This window comes from Dromaius novaehollandiae, chromosome 3, assembly GCF_036370855.1.
Source record: "Dromaius novaehollandiae isolate bDroNov1 chromosome 3, bDroNov1.hap1, whole genome shotgun sequence".
In the NCBI taxonomy this organism is placed as follows: Eukaryota; Metazoa; Chordata; class Aves; order Casuariiformes; family Dromaiidae; genus Dromaius; species Dromaius novaehollandiae.
Window position 1 is genome coordinate 16,016,532 of NC_088100.1, and position 18,389 is coordinate 16,034,920.

Below are 18,389 nucleotides of genomic sequence, written 5' to 3' on the forward strand. Positions count from 1 at the left end.
GAAATTGGTTTAATGCACTCAAGTGCCAAAGAAATGTTTTTGTTACAATAATAAGGTATGTTTCTTTTGAAATATACTTACTTATTTCCAATTTTAACCACAAGGTTAGGGTCATCGATGATAGCAGGATTGTCCACAAACTGCTGATATGTTACTGCATGTTCTAAGAACTCCTCTGTTGAGGAAAAAATACATTTGTAAAACATGCACCTGTAAATGCTTGGGATGGGCCAATCTAGACCACGTAGACATCTCAGACACTTAGGTTTCATATTCAGGGTCAGTCCTTTATTCCCAAGGTGCTGAGATTAGCAGTAATATGGAAGCAACATGTTCAGACTCTCAGAAGATCCTAAGGGTTTCTTTGTAAGCTGCTGGGTGTCTTCCCTCTTCATAACAGAAGCTAAATGAAAGCCTGGGGATGGAACTCTGAGGGGTGGAGGGGGGCAGAAACAGGCTTTTAAGCAAGGTATGGAAGTACCTTGTCATGACTGCCAGTAATCCTCTGTCCAAGTTAGGAGCAGGAAATGATGGGGTCAACATACATGAAAAGCCATTGCCAAAAAACTTAATAAGCATTTGTAAGGACAACAGCAAAATGAAAATGTCTGTGAACAAACACCCTTTCCACTACCTGTGATTCCTTCCATGAAATCCACATAATTTACAAGTGGACTGAATTTTCAGAATAACAAATAGCTCCGATAAATCACACTATTTCTGAAATGTTTCAGTAACTATGTTCTGAACCACAATCAGTATAGCATCAAGCGCGTACAGTTTTATGACTCCATATTATTGCAGAATTTGCATGTCTTAATGCATTTATCTTCACATTACACAGCTGGAAGATTAAGCACAGAGCATTCTAAATGATTTGTCAAAGAGTCATACAAGAAACCAGAGGTAGAAAAGGAATTCAGCTTAGATATTCTAACTCCCGCTCCTAATGTTCTCATTTACAAACCACCTTTTTTCATCCCTGACACTGACAGCTGTGAATTTCCAAGCTAGAATACTATACTAAGTGGCAATAGTGCCATTTATGCTATTATGACATAAAGTTAGTACTATTAAGAAATATAAATGTCAGTAAGCTAATTTCCCAAAATACAGTAGGTAGTCGATTATTCAAATGTGTCAAAATCAAAAGTCCCATATCAGTTTACTATTTTAAGTATAAGAAATTCTAGGAAATTTCTCATTTCTGAGCTAGTATTATTTTCTCAACAATTTCCGAGATACAGCCACAGGAGGGCACTGTTTCCTTGATCACTGAAGCTAAAACCTGGCTGACAGTACATCCCTGTAATTCAGGTCATTCTGTACCTTTGGTTACTTCTTTGTTGTCAGTAAGACCTCCACAGAGAGAAACGGCAATGGAGGGCAAATCTCTAATTCCATCCGAGATGCTTTCGACACCACTGTCAACACCTGAGCTCCCAAAGGACTGAGGAGAATGACTGGCTGACCGTGGCCCATTGTCATTTGTATTCTTACTTTGGACATTATCCCCACTGGAAAAGAAAAATCAGACATTCAGACTTCATGTTTTCATTCCCAAATAGTCTCTCTTCAAAAAGCAGAGTTTACATCTGACACACACGTAGAAAATAATATACTACCTAAAAGAAATTAATTTCTTTTTGCCATAAAATTTAAACAGTAGAATAGGCCTCACTGTACACTCAAAAAAGAGATTGCTTCTAATTCTTTGCCTAAACTAGGCAGGTTTAATTGTAGCTTCATTTATTTATATGAGACAGGAAAAATAAAACAATAAGCTGTACAAACTTAGCAGACAGAGTAACGCTGCTACAAGCAGAGTTTATACCAGTAGAATTATTCCCACATAGGAACAAGAATAAAAATAATAGTTTATTCTCAAACTTGTATAAATAGTATAAATAGATAGCTAAACTCACAACAAAGGATGTGTATGCTTGTGTGTGTGTTTATATTTATATGCTATATATATATATATACACACACATACACACACACACATATATAAAAATATATATGTATATAAAGACTCTACATACAAACTATTAACATTAAGAAATGTAAAGGCAACTCCCTAAATGATTATACCAGCTTAAAATCTGTGCACCAGTAAGATCATTATTAGAATGTGCAGGCTCATCAAATTCTGCTTTCCATTCCAGATTTATACAAATGCATTTGAGAAAGGAATTGCAATCTAACCTTTTTCTAGATATATTACTAATCTTTCTCTGTTTTACTGAAATGCTAATATTACAACAGTTGAGTTTAAGCAACAAAGAAAAATGAACTGTGCAAACTACTTTAGTTGTTGCTCAATGACTTTAACAAAGTGACTAAAGTATCATGTGGAAATATAAATGTATAAATGTTAACAGAAGGTCTAACAAAGATTAAAACAAATTGGAAATTATATGTTTGGGATGAAATATTTTCATAAATAACTGTATTGTATCTCATCCAAAAATGATCTTCTAGCATTCATATTTGTATGTGATTACCTAGAGCAGAACAATATTAGAGCAATAATTTCATGCTAATACTATTAACAGTAAACTACGTTCTTCAAGGTAACGAGCAAGGGTGTATATATATATCCCAAGGCCAACTGCTCTCCCAGGACATGAGAGCAACACTCACAAACATGAGTGTACATTACATAACAATCCACAATCAATTTAGTTGACCAAAATGGAAGAACATTTTCAAGCACATTTCTTAGGCACAAATGCAGAGCTCTCCAAAAGTTACAATACTCCTATCTAAAGAGTTTTGTTTTCCTTCTGTCTTCACCTCAGCTTCTAATTTGAAAAAAAGAAGAGGTTTTATTTTGTTGGTATGAAGAGTTTGGTCTAAATCTGGAAGGAGAAAAGAGCCATTTGAATAGCAAAAATATAAGCAAAGAACTTATACTTTTTGGGGAAATAAAGTGCAGCAACTTCTGGATCCATGTCAGTGAGGTCATCTAAATAGACGCCATCAGCACCAAGATGCCGGCTTCGTTTGTCTGTAAGGGATTGCACAAATAAGCCTATTAATTAATATTTTCTGAGTAACAAGCCAGAATTGCTATTATTATTTAACTACTTATTTGAAGATCAAGAAAGCAGGCAAGTTATAATAGTGCATAACTGCAATTAGGTAAAACAGTAGGGCCAGAAGTTTCAAAACTAGTCACTGATATTCAGTGTTAACACTTTGAACCTACAAAATGAGATAGCAGAGGTCTAATTTTGGAAAATGCTGAAGCCTCAGAGTTCCAGAGAAAACCAACGGGAATTAGAACACAGTGGTCACTGTAGAAAAACAACAAAAGGAAAACTTTCTGGAGTATTTGCATAGGCCTACTATCACGCTAAGGCCATCAGAGCATTTAATCTCCAGCAAATTTATCTTCAATCCCCCCTTCCATAAGGGAAATAACACAATAATACACTATAAACTACAGTCACTGATAGAATACAACTAGCTTGTTATGGAGACAACTCACTGGTTAGTATATACAACTAATGTGTTGCATAAGCCTGGGCAGCGTTGAAGGAGACAATTAAGAGAGCAGGGACCTGAAGCCAGCCCTCCTAAATCTTAGATTATTACTAACACACAGTGTCACCTCTGTCCTGTTGCTGCTGGTATATCCAGAAAAGTAACTGCTCTAAGGCCAAAACCTCATTTGGAATTGATTCAGAAATTCCCAACTTATCATTGTCTCAATATCCAACATGAAACATCAGAAAAGCAACGAGAAGAAGGGTACATAAAGTCAGCAGAATAACAAAAACATGGAACACGTGGGGACATAGCTAAGAAACTTGTTCCTATTAGCATGTTTACTGATCAAGAACAACTTCACAAACCAAACCATATAGGGCTTAGATAACTACAGAATAATTAGGACTCTAAAACATAACATCTGCAAGTGAATAAATTTCATGTGAGGATTCTAACACTTAGAATAAAGTACTATGGTATAGATCCCAGAAATCAGCAAGTAGAAAAGCAGACAGATATACTCTTATATTTCAGAGATACTTGTTAGATCTCATAAATTCAAGACAGTATGTGTACCACACAGAACTGAAATTGCTCATGTGAAACAAAACCACCTAATTTTATTTTTCTTTTATATTTTAAGTCTGTTGTTCATGCAAAAGACATACTACAATTTTGCATTGGAGTATAGAGGTTCCACAAATAACAGCAAGATAGGGCAACTCAGAAATCAGTCAGAGCAGTTGACCCAACAGATCTACAGTATGCGTGTACCAAAACCTGAAAACTTTGAATTTATGAAATCAGATGAATTTGGCATAAGTTATGCAGCCTTACTCATACATACAGAACTGCCAAATATCCCAGACCAAGCAGAACATTTTATCTTACTACATGACTCTTACGAAGGGTCTGCCACACAGCTTCAGTTTGGGTGGCTTTTTTAAAAGCTTATTCTTTTCCACATCTGAAAACATCCTAAGGGCACAGATTAATTTATATGAAAGTGAAGTGATCGATCACTATGAAATCCAAAGGCAAAACCCTGCGTACAGAAGTGCAGAATCAACAGCTTTACCTTTCCTTCTGGAAGGGGAATCTGTCTTGCCAACTGGTTGGGCTGAGCAAGCTGCAGCTTGTTTTATTTCTTCATTGGCAGGCAACGGTGGTACAGCTGCTACTGCAGACTCCATCTCTGGCTTATTTGTCTCAGCTGGCAAGGGCTCACTTTCACCAGCAGCTGCTGCATCTGCTTGTCCAAGGGCAGGTAGAGGAGACACAGTGTTAAACTCCTCTATAGGTGCACTCTGGATGACCCGAAAATGAGTGCTTTCAGAAGGATTTACATCTACCACACTGGGTTCCTTTGCTTTGAGCAGAGAAGTGGCCTGTGAGGAAAAATAAACAGACTGGTATAAAGAAAAGTTCTTAAGAAAATGCAAAGCACTGAACAGTTTAACCTGTTCTATTCATCCCTCTTTCATTTCAAGTTCCATGGGAGTTAAGAGCATTCAGCATTTCCTAACGCACTGGCTAAGGCTCTTAAGATTATTCGCTTGCCTATCCACTGAGATAAGATTCTCAACATACCTGACTATAGCAGAAAGCCACAACTAGGTGAGCTGGACTCTACAGCGCACGAAAGACCTCTCCACTGTGTACCTTGCCTGATTTCAGGATGCCCAATTCACTTGCATCACGAGTTCAGGAAAGATTTGTTCCACAGTGCGTTCTCACACACACACACACACACACACCCCACAGCACACCACAGCACTTTCCCTGCCCTCCTTGGAAACACACCACTACTCCCTCCCTGCCCTCCTCCCCTCCTGTCCCAATTCCTAGGTTTCTTCGCCGGAAGGTAAGCCCTACACACATGAGAAAGCAGTGCAGTCTGGAGTCCTTACACAATCAGGATGCCCCCAGGGAGTAGGACTGTGGTGTACTGTGGCTCATCTATACCCCAGATGAAGCTTTTAAAATCACTTTGTAGGCACAATTCTAGAGCTGCTCTGAATGCGGAACGTGAGGTGCTCTTATATGGGGGAGCAGCACCTCTGAGCACAGCTACAAGCTTTATGACATAACAAACAAACTTTTACGAAGAAGATAAACAACACCCAAAGCATAACTCCAAGTTAAGGCATTATCAGATTAACTCAGAGTAGCTTGGCTAGGGACATAGAAAGTGAATGTAGAAGGGAAAGCATCCAGGAATAAGATTTGCAGTACACAGCAGGCTGTGAGACAGGGATAAAAATGAAACACCTAGATTTCCTAACACGAGGCCCTAAATCTCAGACTGGGATTGCCAATTTGAAATTCCTACCTGGTCTTCTGCACTTAAATCAGTTCTCCGTGTATAGAAAAATGGCTCCCCATTTTCTCATAAAATATGTGAGGAGGAGAATAATGTGGGGTGACGGGACAGCTCATCTCATGCATACTAAAGAGGAGGCTACAGCTCTCCTGAAGGAAATAAGAAACCTCTATTCCCATCCCTGCTTTAGCCACTGGCTACTAATAGTGCATTAATACATAAACAGCACTCAAAGCTGGCAACAAAGTACAGGAGTCTTCTTCCCGAGGAGGATACCCACTTCCCCGGACTGCAAAGTCAGGCTTCTGTTCTCTTATCCTGTTCCCGTCTCTCCCATTCCTGCAGTCTTTCCAGCAGAGAAGCCAAGCTTCAACAGAAGGGGCCAAAAGCAGCACCATCCCTGCCCTGGTAGTTACAATATGTCCTTGGAACTTCATTTCTCTCATGCTGAGGCAGGTGGATGTCCTAAGTCTCCCCTTTCCTGAATGAACACTTGACTCAAAAGCTTTCAAAAGGTGCTGGCTGGCACACGACCTGCAGTGTATTCAGCTGCACAGGGCTACAGCACTGTGTGCAGGAATACTGCTGGCACACTACAGATCCTGCCCTCTAACTGGGCCCCCAAAAAAGCCAAATGGCTTCAGGCAGGAGACAGGCACCGAGCCAGTCGGCTCAGCCAAGAGAGCGGCATGTCTAGGTGTGCAGAGATATAGAACTGCAGGTGCTTCTGGATGCTTATGCACTCAAGCGGCCAATTCTAATTTTTGTGAATCACACCACCAACACCAAGCATGTGATTTCCATCCAAAGCTCTTTAGGGATTTCAGTGACTTACCAGAGGACACTGGTTTTCATTTTTTAGGCTATTTAAGTTTGTAACTTTTATAAGACTAGGTCTCAGGTACTTTTGAATTTTCTACCATGTATCATCTGTCCTAAGAGAATCTGCAGGATACCAGACTTTCCTGCAACTCTTAAGGAGCAGCGTTATTGACCAAAACTATCTATATTGCAGACTTGCAAAATTAATATTACAGAAAGATTTTACAGATTTAATCCGCAAATGTACAGGATGAAATAACTTGAATTAATAATTAAAGCCACTACTCTGGGTTGTCTGACTCGACAGCTGAAAGGATCTGATTTGCAGGAAATCACTGCCTATTTTCTGAAAATTAAGATACTTTAGCTTTCTAGTTTAACAGTCAAAAAGACAAATAGCCAAGATAACTCACTGTGTCTTAAAATTTTGGCAAAAAACTTCACAAGCATTTCAATCAATATTCAATATGAATAATACTAAGCACATCTAATTGTTGATAACATGCTTACTTATTTGGCAGAAATATTTCCCTACGCCAACATTTCCCCAAGTAAACTAAAACTTTAAACTTTTCATAGGACCTCCATAACATTTTCAGTATCTCCCTCTCTTCCTTTGTTCCTGGAAAGTCACACCCATAATTATACAATTCTTCACCCACTGTATTTTAGAGAATGAAACTTGTAACTGTTGAGGCCATGATCCTCTCGTCTCCTGCTAGTACAAGTTTCTCCTCTTTGACGCTCATCTCAAGCAACCTACTTCAGAACTTTTTAAGCTATCTTGGCATCAGCTTCCCCTCACAAATTGCTTCATTCCTCCTTACTTCTTCACTGCAATACATATTAGCTTCTCCTTGTCTTTTGAAGTCTCTCCAGCACTCAGGTCCTAACCTTGATGTAATTTTCTTATATAAAATTTTACACTTTTATGTAAAAACGAGACTGATTCCCTTTTCAGTAGTCTGCAATAGAATAAGCACATTTGCTGCAGTAAAGAAGAACTGATGTTGGTAAGAATTAAACAAATTACATTGGATACCTTTGCTGCCTGGGGTAGCTCTCCCCAAGCCCAGTGCATCTGTGGATTACTCTTCAGTCCTCCCCTGTCCATAGGTTTACTGACTAATTCTGAATCACTTTTAGGAGTAGGAGGGCGTGAACCTGACGGGCTGGAGAAAAACAAACAAAACAAAAGGAAACAGTACTTATTACAAAAATATTACAAAAACAGAAGCCCAGAATGTGACATACAGCATTCTTACCTGTATTTCAAAGTAACTATAATGCGCTAAGCACTTTCCAAACTGATATCCACCAATCCAAAGCATTGAAAATCTACATAATACTCAGCCCATTGGGAGTATGAAAGCGTGACAAACCAGTTTAAACAGTTTAGGAACCTCTTAAACTGGCACTCAGAGGTCACACCATCCACAATTTTTTAATCAGTGCTATAACATAGGCAGGATTTGAGAAGCTCGAAGAGATGGGACAAGATGATTTATGACCTGAATATTTCAGGAACATTTTTGTTTTTCTGCATGGGAAAAAGGAATTGAGATGGCACCAGCAGCAGTAGATGAACAGATACCAGTATTGCCATAATGGACGCAAAGTGTAGTAATGATCCACTGGCATCAAAAAGCCATTTTGTCCTGATAAGGTAGTAAGTTAGTCTAAGGAATGCAGTTGATTACTTCCTTCTACTGACTTGTCCAGCTCTACCCTTGGATAGGTGTTTATACGGAAACCAGCAGGAGTGCTGTACACAGAATTTGACCCTTCCCAGGGGAAAACGAGCTATTTGTCTCACTGACTACAGGAATACAACATACTTAATAATTAAATTAGTAAATTATCAATTGTAACATCATTTTTATGTGCTGAAGTCAGGAACAAAAACTGTCAAGTCAGTCATTAATAAATGATTCACTGATTTCAAGGTCAAAAGGAACAACTCTGATTATTCATTCTGTCTTTCTGTCTAACACAAGTCACCCAGCAACCACTGAACAAAACCCATTATTTCGGTTTAGGCCATAGCATGTATTTGGCAGGCTCATGAAAACTGGATTTAAAACTACAAACAACAAAAGAATACACAGCCTTTCTAGATTAAAGGTCCAGAGCTGATTTACCTTTACTGATATAAAAAGAAAAAAGCTTCTAGCCTAAAAATGTCTAGTCTGAATTCTTCGTATTTGACTTACTCTTGACCTTTTTCTGGATAAACTGAATACCCAGACCTACTTCATTCTTTCAATGTAAGGTAGTATTGCAGGCCTCACTAGTAAGGAATTCATTGTGCATAGGCAAATAACTACACTAGTACAAGCAGCTTTTAAAAATCTGTGGATTTCACATCTGAAAACTAGCTACTAAACTCTCTACATTACCGCTTGTTTTATCCTGTGTTGCAATTAGATGTACCTTGAATATGGACAAATACTAAGACTTCTTAGCTAAAGATAATTATCTAACTAAACTATTAAGTTAGTAAGGGACAACACTGTGGAAGACCTATTTTTATCCCAAGGATTTCAAATATTTATGAGTCTTTAGGACATAAAATTTTCTTTCTTGATCCTTTCATCTGTCAAATGGTAGGTTAAAAGGCATTTTCAAGCCTAAAGATTCAAGAAGCGCCTAGTGGGATTTTCAACGTTTTCTACAGCTCCCACTGACAAGTTTGTAGGATTTGCAATATTTTCCATACATCTAGGGCCCATTGAAACCTTGGGAACTAGGAGCCTGGGCACTGAGGAAACCTCAGCAGGCAATAACAACTCTAATGCAACTTTAAGCCCTCCAAAAAAATCTAGTTTTAAAGAAATGTTATGACTGTACAAGTTAACCTAGACACAATCTTAACCTTTAAAATACCTCCTTTTTATTTAGAAAACTCTCCAATCCAGACTTTGAGGTATGTTCAACCCAAATTCACTTACCCAAGCAGAGGATGTGAAAGAATGCAGGCATTAACTTCAATTTGGGCTAAACCCCATCCATTCTGCAGTGAGAACACAGGCAAAGAAAAAAGAAAAAGAAAAAAAAAACCCTTGCCTTTCCCATATTTTTTCCTGAAAGTACTGCTTTCTTGTACACACAGAGTGAGGAATAAGCCCAGATTGCTCAGCACAAAGAACCATGAGGTATATTCTCAGACACACTCATGCAAGTGCTGGAAATAGAGAGTATGTCAATGGAGACCGAGTTCTGCTCTGAGTACACTCTCGCTGTGAAAGGCTGCCCCATAATTCATACATCAGTTTAGATCAGTTGTTCAGAGTGATATACCTCAAGTATAACCGTGCCAAGTTAGGAACAAGGTGAGGCTCTAACCCCAGAAATACCCACTCTCCCAAAACAAAGAGTAAACACTAGCTACTAAACTTTTGACACAAACACCACAGAGAGGTCTGTAGTCTCAGTTTCTTTAAATGACACTTTTATAGACAATAAAATGTAAGGTTTTAGAAGTAACAATATATTATATCTTCAAAGTTCTTTTCAGTTGATTTCTCCTTGTAGTTTAGTATACAAATGCTAATGCAACCTCAAGCTAGATCACAATCATCATTGTTATCTCATCTTAATTTAAAGGTCCAAACACTCGTTCACAGGGCAAACAAGGTAAATTACTTTCTTGTTTGTATAAAAGGATACTAAAGCATTCTCATTCTTTATAACAAGTGGAACATAAGCTGCAGTTTTCTACGCCAGCCACAAACGTCAGTACTGGTTTGGTGGCATGCTGAGAAGACCCGTCTTTCCATTACAGAAAAATACCTTTCCTTTTCCTTTATATGTCATGTTGTTGTTTAACACTCAATAGCTCCTCTCTCCAAATAGAATTCTTCTGGAGCAGCAAAAATACTCTCTCTAGTTTATGGATGCAAATAGAAATTATGCCTACTACAGTCCTGTTTGTATACTTCCTGTTTGGATACTTCTGCCTCTGTACATAATGCAAGATACAGTCTCTCCTTTTTCTGCACTGGGACTATCATAAGTGCTATCCACTTCATATTATTACCACCAGAATGAAATGAGATTGAAGACTAATAAAGCTCACAGTCACATTGCCTCTAAAAATTTTTTTAGCTCTATAAAGTCAAATTAAATCCTCGATTAATTTTATGCTTGCACAGGTCAACAGGATTGAATACCAAGACTGTATAGGATTTGTAACACAGCAATAGTATTCTGCAAACACAGCCTTGGATCAGATTCAGACCGGGTTCTTTACTTCTTGCACAACCAATATGTTTGTGCTCTAGGCTGAACTATGCTTTCACTTTTGTGCAATTCCTCTATTAAAAAGTTAGGCACTGAACAAGCCCATCTGAAATTGTCCCAGGTTCCACAGATTGCTGCAGTTCCTGCAGATCAAACTAGAGCTGCTCTGCACAAGACTACATAAGACAAACGCTGCACATGACTGAAAGGAAAGTTCAGTTCAGCCATTCAGATTAGCATATCTGATTCACATCCCATAGATGCTGAATATTTGTGCCAAGGTCCTATATATTCCTTAACTTCAGCAGCTATAACTGTTCTGAATGTAATCTGATGTTACGGAGTAGGGAACTCGGCCTGTGGTTGGCAGCTCTGCAACAGCAAACCACACTGATCTTGGCAGTGCTTCCTACTAAGCCCTGAGCAAGCAGCAGTGGCACCTCAGAAAAAGTCTTATCCAAGTGCCTTGAGGCCAAATAAACGGGGGAAGGGCAGTCAGAAAGAAAGAGGCCTATCTCATGTACATGCCACAACAATAGCTGAGAGCCTCTGAGCCATTTCTGAGCGACCATAATAGGGTTTCTTATTTCACACACAGGAAAATAATTGCACAGACACAGAGGGCCATATTCAGACAAGTTATTATAGTGCTTTAGCTGGACATCTAGACTGCAGGACAGGTGCACTCCCAAGCAAATATCTGAAGCCATCCAGATCACACCACAGCTTCGTGCCATGCTGTGCACCTGCCCTTCCTTCTCATAAAAAACGCTGAGGGGAACAACCTTGACTGTCCCAGGGCCTCCCTGACTTAGTGCTGTAACATGGCCAGGTTTCAGAAGCAGACCTAGAAGCTGGGAAGCACCCATGATTCTCAAGTTTAGATACAGCCTTTGGTACCTAGTATGGCTTCTGCACTGAGATAAGCAAAAAACAATTTAGACTTATTGAAGCATTAATGGAGGACTGTAGTTGTCACATTCAGACATCTACATTAGATGATTTAACTCAGCTGCTGCAACTTCCCTCCACTGACTGGAGAGAAAGGGTCTGCCTGCAGGAGATCTGCCTGTCAAGAGAGTCTTGAGACATCTTGAATTTAAGACATCATAAAGAATGTCTGTACTCACTTTCAGCTCTGTAGAAGAGAATCCACAGTCAGAGGAAGTCTATGCTACAGCAAAAGCTTAAATCTTCCCCTCCCCCTACCCAAGGAACAAGAGAAGAGAGGTTCACTTTTGGCACTGGACTCCTCCCATTAGAAGTTTCACTCTCCTTATTCCTCACTTCATCTCTGAGGCCTTCGTTTTGTTTTTACTTTTGCACCCTATACAAAAGCAAACTCCTCAGGAAAACCATGGGATAGACATGTCACTGAAACAGATATTAAATCTGAAAAGATGCATGGAAATTTCAATAAGTAGAGGAATGTAAGTTTTCACTAGCTAAGTTCTTTTTTTTTTTTAATATCATCTTAATCAACTTCAGTTTTCATTGAGGTTTTCATTGCCCTAATTTTATTTTAGGCATGGTCATTCCATGCATGATTCCTTGGGGCAATTCACCTGCAGGCAGTGCCCACAAAAGCAGCAAGCAGAGGAAGTGGTTTGAAATGTCACTTTCTTCTTATGTGTCTGGGTTAGCAATAAGTGCAGTTATAAGTTCAACAAAGTTCACATACTGTTAATGCGTTAAGGGATTAACAAACAGCCCAGAAAAGAGGGAGAACAAATGTTCTACCTGTCTGGAGGAGAAAAGTGAGAAGATTGATGAGGGCAAGAGCTAGATAGGCCTCCATCTGCTGGAACAGTGAGAAGAGAGGACTGCCCTGTGCAAACTATAGGCTTACTGGACAGCACAGCACAATAGGAGAAAGAAAAAGAGGGTGTCATTATTCACAAGTGTTTATTAACATAAGCTCTTTGTGCATGTACTACATGAATTCTGAATTCACATCTAAAGTTTTCAAAATCCAAAATATTGGGGGAAAAAAAAAAAAAAAAAGTAATTGCAAGCAACAAATGGAACATGAAGTTCAAAAAGCTACCGAAGGGGTATTCACACATACTATCACCAGACTGGTGAAGCCAATCTCATTAGGCTCTATGATCAGTGAAGAAAGGTCCTTCCAGAATACAATTCCAAATATTTAAATTAAGCTCTTACTCTAAAATCACGTTGCTCTCCCTTTCTCCCTCCCTCACCTATAGAGGCAGTCTAGTGAGATTAGACTTCTTAGGAAAAGATATTGTAAATACTGCCCCACCCCAACAGTATAGCCAGAAGATGAGGGGCACTCATGAGTAGTCACACACGCGTGCGCACACACACACACACTTCATTGGAATTATAAAGCAATGCAATTGACATCAAATGAACAATTGTCCCTTTTGACAGTGTTCCACAGGAGCAAGAAAGGAGGTCCAAATTCATCTGCTTTTACGTCAAGGTATACACATGCATATAAATGCACATACAGGAAAAAATGCAGGTACATTACTGTGAGTGTAGGTGTTCTTTTCCTGTAATAAATATTTCATGGCTATCAGTCTTTGCAGTTCAATACATTAACTTTGGAAATGGACACAAGAAGCTCGTATTCTTGAGTCATTAAAAACATCTTATTTTTACGCATCAAATACAAACTTGAAAGTTCTGAAACAGTTTATACCCAAAGTAATAAAGATTTATATGCCTGAATTAATTGAAGTCCTTATACTGTGTGTGCATTAAGGCAGAGATTCAGCTTCCATGAAATGTTCATCCTCTCTACAGTACTTACTTGCAAGCACTGACATTAACAGATCTAAATATTCTTCGGGATTTGGGTACCTGCATTTGTATACTTGCATTCTTTGCATCACGGGCAGAGCTAACCTGAAACTGTTGTGCATTATCTGATTTCAAATACAGACAGTGTTCATCTAGTAGCTGATAGTCACTATGCTTGATACCAAAACTTTTAGTAAGACTTCATATAGCACTTGTACACAAGAAATTAATGCAAAGAGGAAGATTACTTAGAAATTTACTATCACAAAAAGTACCTTTGAAGAGGTGACCATTCTCCATCTGAATGAGGGTAAGATGCAGACTGAGAAAACGTAGCAACTGCAGGAGTCTTTATCTCAGATACTTCATTGATACATACTTCTGGAACAGGGATCCTAGGTATAGGGAAAAATGTGAAAGTAAATGTGAAAGTACTTCATTACCCAGCTGGCATATATTCCAGTTAATGAAAAAACTAATGCAGGTAAGAATTAGTCTAAGCTGAACTAAACAAAGATAGAGATGTGTCATCTGATTCCCACCTTCTAGTTCACAGCAGTGATTGAAGACTGTTGCTATGTTTTCAATGTCATTTTCATTATTTTTGTTAGTAACGTTCCTGACATCTTTCTAGTCTAAAGCTTTTGCTTAGAGAAACATGTTCCTCAACCATGTGTACTGATTTGATAGAATTTACTGCCAGAAGATATGGAATGGAACATTAACCCAGCATAAGGTCTCCATTATAGACCTCTATGCCACTGTGATACCTTGAATTGTCCAATGGTTCTTTTTCTTCTTCTGAACTAATCTCTATAGGAAACATATCTTCATCTTCTGATGTGTCTCCATTGTCTTCTCGTTTTAAGCTCTCTATTTTATGGGTAGATTTCCTCCTCTTTTTCCTCCTTTTTTTCACAGAGCTACAGGCCACAGAGGATTCAATAGCAGGCTGGGATCCATGGGCTTGGGGCGGTACTTGTGAGGATACACTAGAGTCCAGGTTTCTTATCCTGTCCATCGAGTTCCTCTTCAGCTGAGTTTCCATTAAAGCAGTTCCCTCAGACAGAATGGGGGATGTAGAGAGATGAGAAGGAATTACCTCCTGAGAAAGAAATCCAAACCACATGACATTATTAGTTCCTCAGCAAGCCATAAATATGGTTCTAAACCTAGTCACAAGTCGGTCATTTGCTCCTCAGAAAAGTAATATAGTCTAGAGAACTGGGGGCTCAATATGATCCCACAGCACATGGAAATTCTTCCATGGCAACATCTCCTCACACAAGCCAGGAAAAATACCCTCCAAAAAGGATCCTGGGAGCTTTTAATACTGGCAAGGTTATGGCATGAGTCTCTATCCAAGTGATGCTAGATACAAAGCAGAAACAAAATCTTAGTTTATAATCTGAAAATTTTGTAAAATCCAATTTTTCTTCATAACTCAGATGACAGATACTACTCTAATAAGTCAGCTGCTTCTAATTAGGTCATGTGAACATGCTCTTAGGCAGTAATATATACACATCTCTAGACACACACAGAAGTATTTCTAGCATTTTTCAGTCACCAAATAACTGCTACCATATAAGAGTTTTAAATACAAAGATGTGGAGATGAAAACTGCACACGAACACAATTCTCACCTGAAATTCATAGTACAGTACTCAGTAGAAGAACTTGAAAATCCAATACATCCTAGACAGTAACAAAAATTATTGGGGATATCTGAAGAAGAATGCCTGTAAAAGGCTTTTTTATGTTGGTGCGATACGTTATAGGTGGGCTATTCAAAATCAGTGTGGCCAGAATTTACACTGACTATTATATAATCACACAGCCCAACAGCAGGGCAGTCTCATTTCATTACAATTCCATGTGAATAATAGTTGCAAAATCATGGTCTTTAACGAGTACCATCATTACTGTATGCACAGATGTGTAGAGGACACGTGCACTTCTATACTCACAATCTGCTTAGTGCATATGTCCAACTAAAAATCTCTGCAAAAGATAGGTCCATGGATATATCATCCACTGCTGTATACATCTCTGAGGCATGCAAACTGTACACGTATTATTTCTGCACACACACAGGCATGCACATTAACTGAAAAAATAAACCAGAGTTTATGATGATTACCTTCTTTAGATTTTTTTTCCAATCTCAGTGACTCAAAAAATGAAATAACTGCTTATTATCAAATTTCCATAGGAGAAAAATGTCCAGAATCTTTTGCAATTACAAACTGGATAAAGATACGTTTTTCAACAAAATTCCTAAACTGAAAACTAAATTGGAAGAGGAGGCAAGGCATAGTTTAACAAACTAAAATTAGTTTTGACTCTTACCTGATCATTATCCATCTCCTGTACAAAAAAGGCCTCTCCATTGTCTCCTAGCTTCATGTGCAAATCTACAGCTTCTCCATTAATTTCTATGTCAACCTTGAAAAAAATAAATAAATTCTTAAATGAAAACAAAGTTATTTTAGGTACACAGCTCCTGTTCAGCTACCCTGTATCTGTCACTAGCCAAATGCTTCTCAGGCAACTGGAAGAAACCTTACAACAAACACTAAATATTGAACTCTTTTCCTTTTTTTCCCCACTTCCTCACAAGCCTATGCATTCTCAGAATGTTTTCCTAACTGGTTCAGCTCATTCCTGGCTGGATTCTTCAGTCAACAAGGTACATAGGCATTATATAAAGTTCTGTATCTTTTAAAATGTAATTCTAGATGCTTCATTAACCTCATAAATCTTTGCTTTCTTTTAATTCATAACCTAATTACACACTGTGTGAAAAGTACTTCTTCATGCAAATTCTTAATATGCTGACTTCAAATTTATTAAACAGACCTCTCTTATTACTCTGAGAAGCATAAATAAGAAAACTTAATTTACAGTCTCTACACAACTGATGTCTATTTCTTTTACATATTTACCTCAACTCTATACAGTCTCAACCATTTCCATTTCTCCTCATGGAGAGCTCTTTGCCGTTAACCATTTTGTCACCATTTCCATTTTCACTGTATTTTTTTGAGACTAAGACAACCCTACACGTTTGTGGTATTTCTATAAGCATATTATAGGGTATACATATCTATAGGGTATACTACAGGCATGATAATATTTTCAACTTTAACCCTTCCTAAACATTGGTATTTGTTTCCAATTCAGATAAGAAATGAGCAAGGTCCACAATGACACCCAGGTACTTCTGCTGAACAGTTATGGCTACATTAGAACCTAGACTATATGTAGTTACACATTATATCCTAAAATAATCTGTCCTGTCTTAGTCACTGGCAAATTCTTATATCATATTGCCAAGTCATTAAACTTGTTTACGTTTCCCTAAAGTTCTTCACTGCCTTTTCTAGCTTCAGTTAACCTAAACATTCTTTTATCTGAAAATATTACTTCATTATTAGCTCTTTTTTTGTAACCATCAATAAACATGTTAAACAAAGGGGTCTTGGTACCTAGTCACTAACAAAATCTAGTATAAACCCAAATTAGCTCATTCAAAATTTTTCTCTATTGAAAATAAATGTTACAAAATTAATGGTTTATTTTGTTGCTATTACAGTCAGTGTTTTACAACTTATGCTTTGAAATGCAATTATCATTAGTAACCAAATAACTGAACCTTGACTCTATTTGGGCATTTTGTAAAGAGTGTCTAAAGACAATCTTGACTAACATACTGCAAAACGTTCAGTAATTTTCATGCTATTAAAGTTGACCCAGAGAGAAAACATAACAAAAAAATTCAATTTTCTTACCACTTTCTCCCTAGAACGCAGAACTCCCATTTTCCCAAAACGTACGTGGAAAGGAGAACACTGAAGATTTCCATCTGGCTGACGTACAACAATTATATCTATACAGCCTGACAACGTGGCAGGGTTTAGTCCTTTATAGAGCTCCTTCACAGTTACAAACACTTGCCCTGCTAACTGTCCAACGTAATTCATGGTTTGGACCTGAAAAGAAACAGAAAAACAAGTTTTTGATCACTACTTTATACTGTAGAGACATTTGAGTGACCAAGACATTTTAGATTCCAGGAGTCAGTTATTCTCTTATTCCACAAATTAATAACATAACTTAGAATTCGGATATCCCATCTAATTTATTTACAGATGACATGTTTGAACAGAGCTATTAGAAGGCAATAACAAAAGAGACCTTGTTACTCAGAGAATTATGACAAGTTTCAAAAGGTCATAAAATTAGCTGCACTCAAAACCACTGTCAGACTTTCAGACTCTGCAGCTCATAAACATGTTTCCAATTATCTCTGAATAGAAAAGCATTACTTCCAAAATAAAGTCTTTCCTTCTATCACGTATTGTGCTCTCAACACTGAAAATGCTTCTCTCATAGATTTCTAAGGGCTTTTAAGGGCGGGGTGAGTGAATGGTAGATCTAAATTTCCACTACATTAAAGTCAAAGACTATTCTCCCACTTTACAGGGATTTCTCCTGTTAAAAGACTGTCATAATGCATTCATACAATAGATATGCATTGAGCTTTGACAAGCTACCATTACTTCAGAACTTCCTAATGCTGAAGTCCTTCCTAATGCAACCCTACCATTCTTTTAAAAAAGATTTTCAGTGTCAGAAAGTTTATTTAAAATTAGGCAGGGGTTGAAGGTTGAAGTGATTGGTTGGTTGGCTCTATTTCCCCTGCTCCTGGATTTACTTAGCATAGTTT

The 18,389-nt window shown here is 38.1% G+C and overlaps 1 protein-coding gene across 3 annotated transcripts in view; it reads right to left on the bottom strand.

Moving 5' to 3' along the window:
- The window catches only part of LPIN1 (lipin 1), a 50,682-nt gene that overhangs the window by 23,580 nt on the left and 8,713 nt on the right, over positions 1 to 18,389 (bottom strand). For 2 of the 3 annotated variants that reach the window (XM_064508454.1, XM_026097173.2), the window contains exons 2-10: positions 17,452 to 17,652; positions 16,010 to 16,105; positions 14,428 to 14,762; positions 13,933 to 14,052; positions 7,686 to 7,815; positions 4,577 to 4,886; positions 2,920 to 3,013; positions 1,330 to 1,517; positions 82 to 175 (exon numbers count right to left, since the gene is read on the bottom strand). In XM_064508454.1, coding sequence (XP_064364524.1) covers positions 82 to 175; positions 1,330 to 1,517; positions 2,920 to 3,013; positions 4,577 to 4,886; positions 7,686 to 7,815; positions 13,933 to 14,052; positions 14,428 to 14,762; positions 16,010 to 16,105; positions 17,452 to 17,643 — 1,559 coding nt within the window. In that variant the 5' untranslated portion in view covers positions 17,644 to 17,652. Of the gene's footprint in view, positions 1 to 81; positions 176 to 1,329; positions 1,518 to 2,919; positions 3,014 to 4,576; positions 4,887 to 7,685; positions 7,816 to 13,932; positions 14,053 to 14,427; positions 14,763 to 15,303; positions 15,327 to 16,009; positions 16,106 to 17,451; positions 17,653 to 18,389 lie in introns of those variants that run through there. The other variant, XM_064508455.1, reaches the window with a different exon arrangement.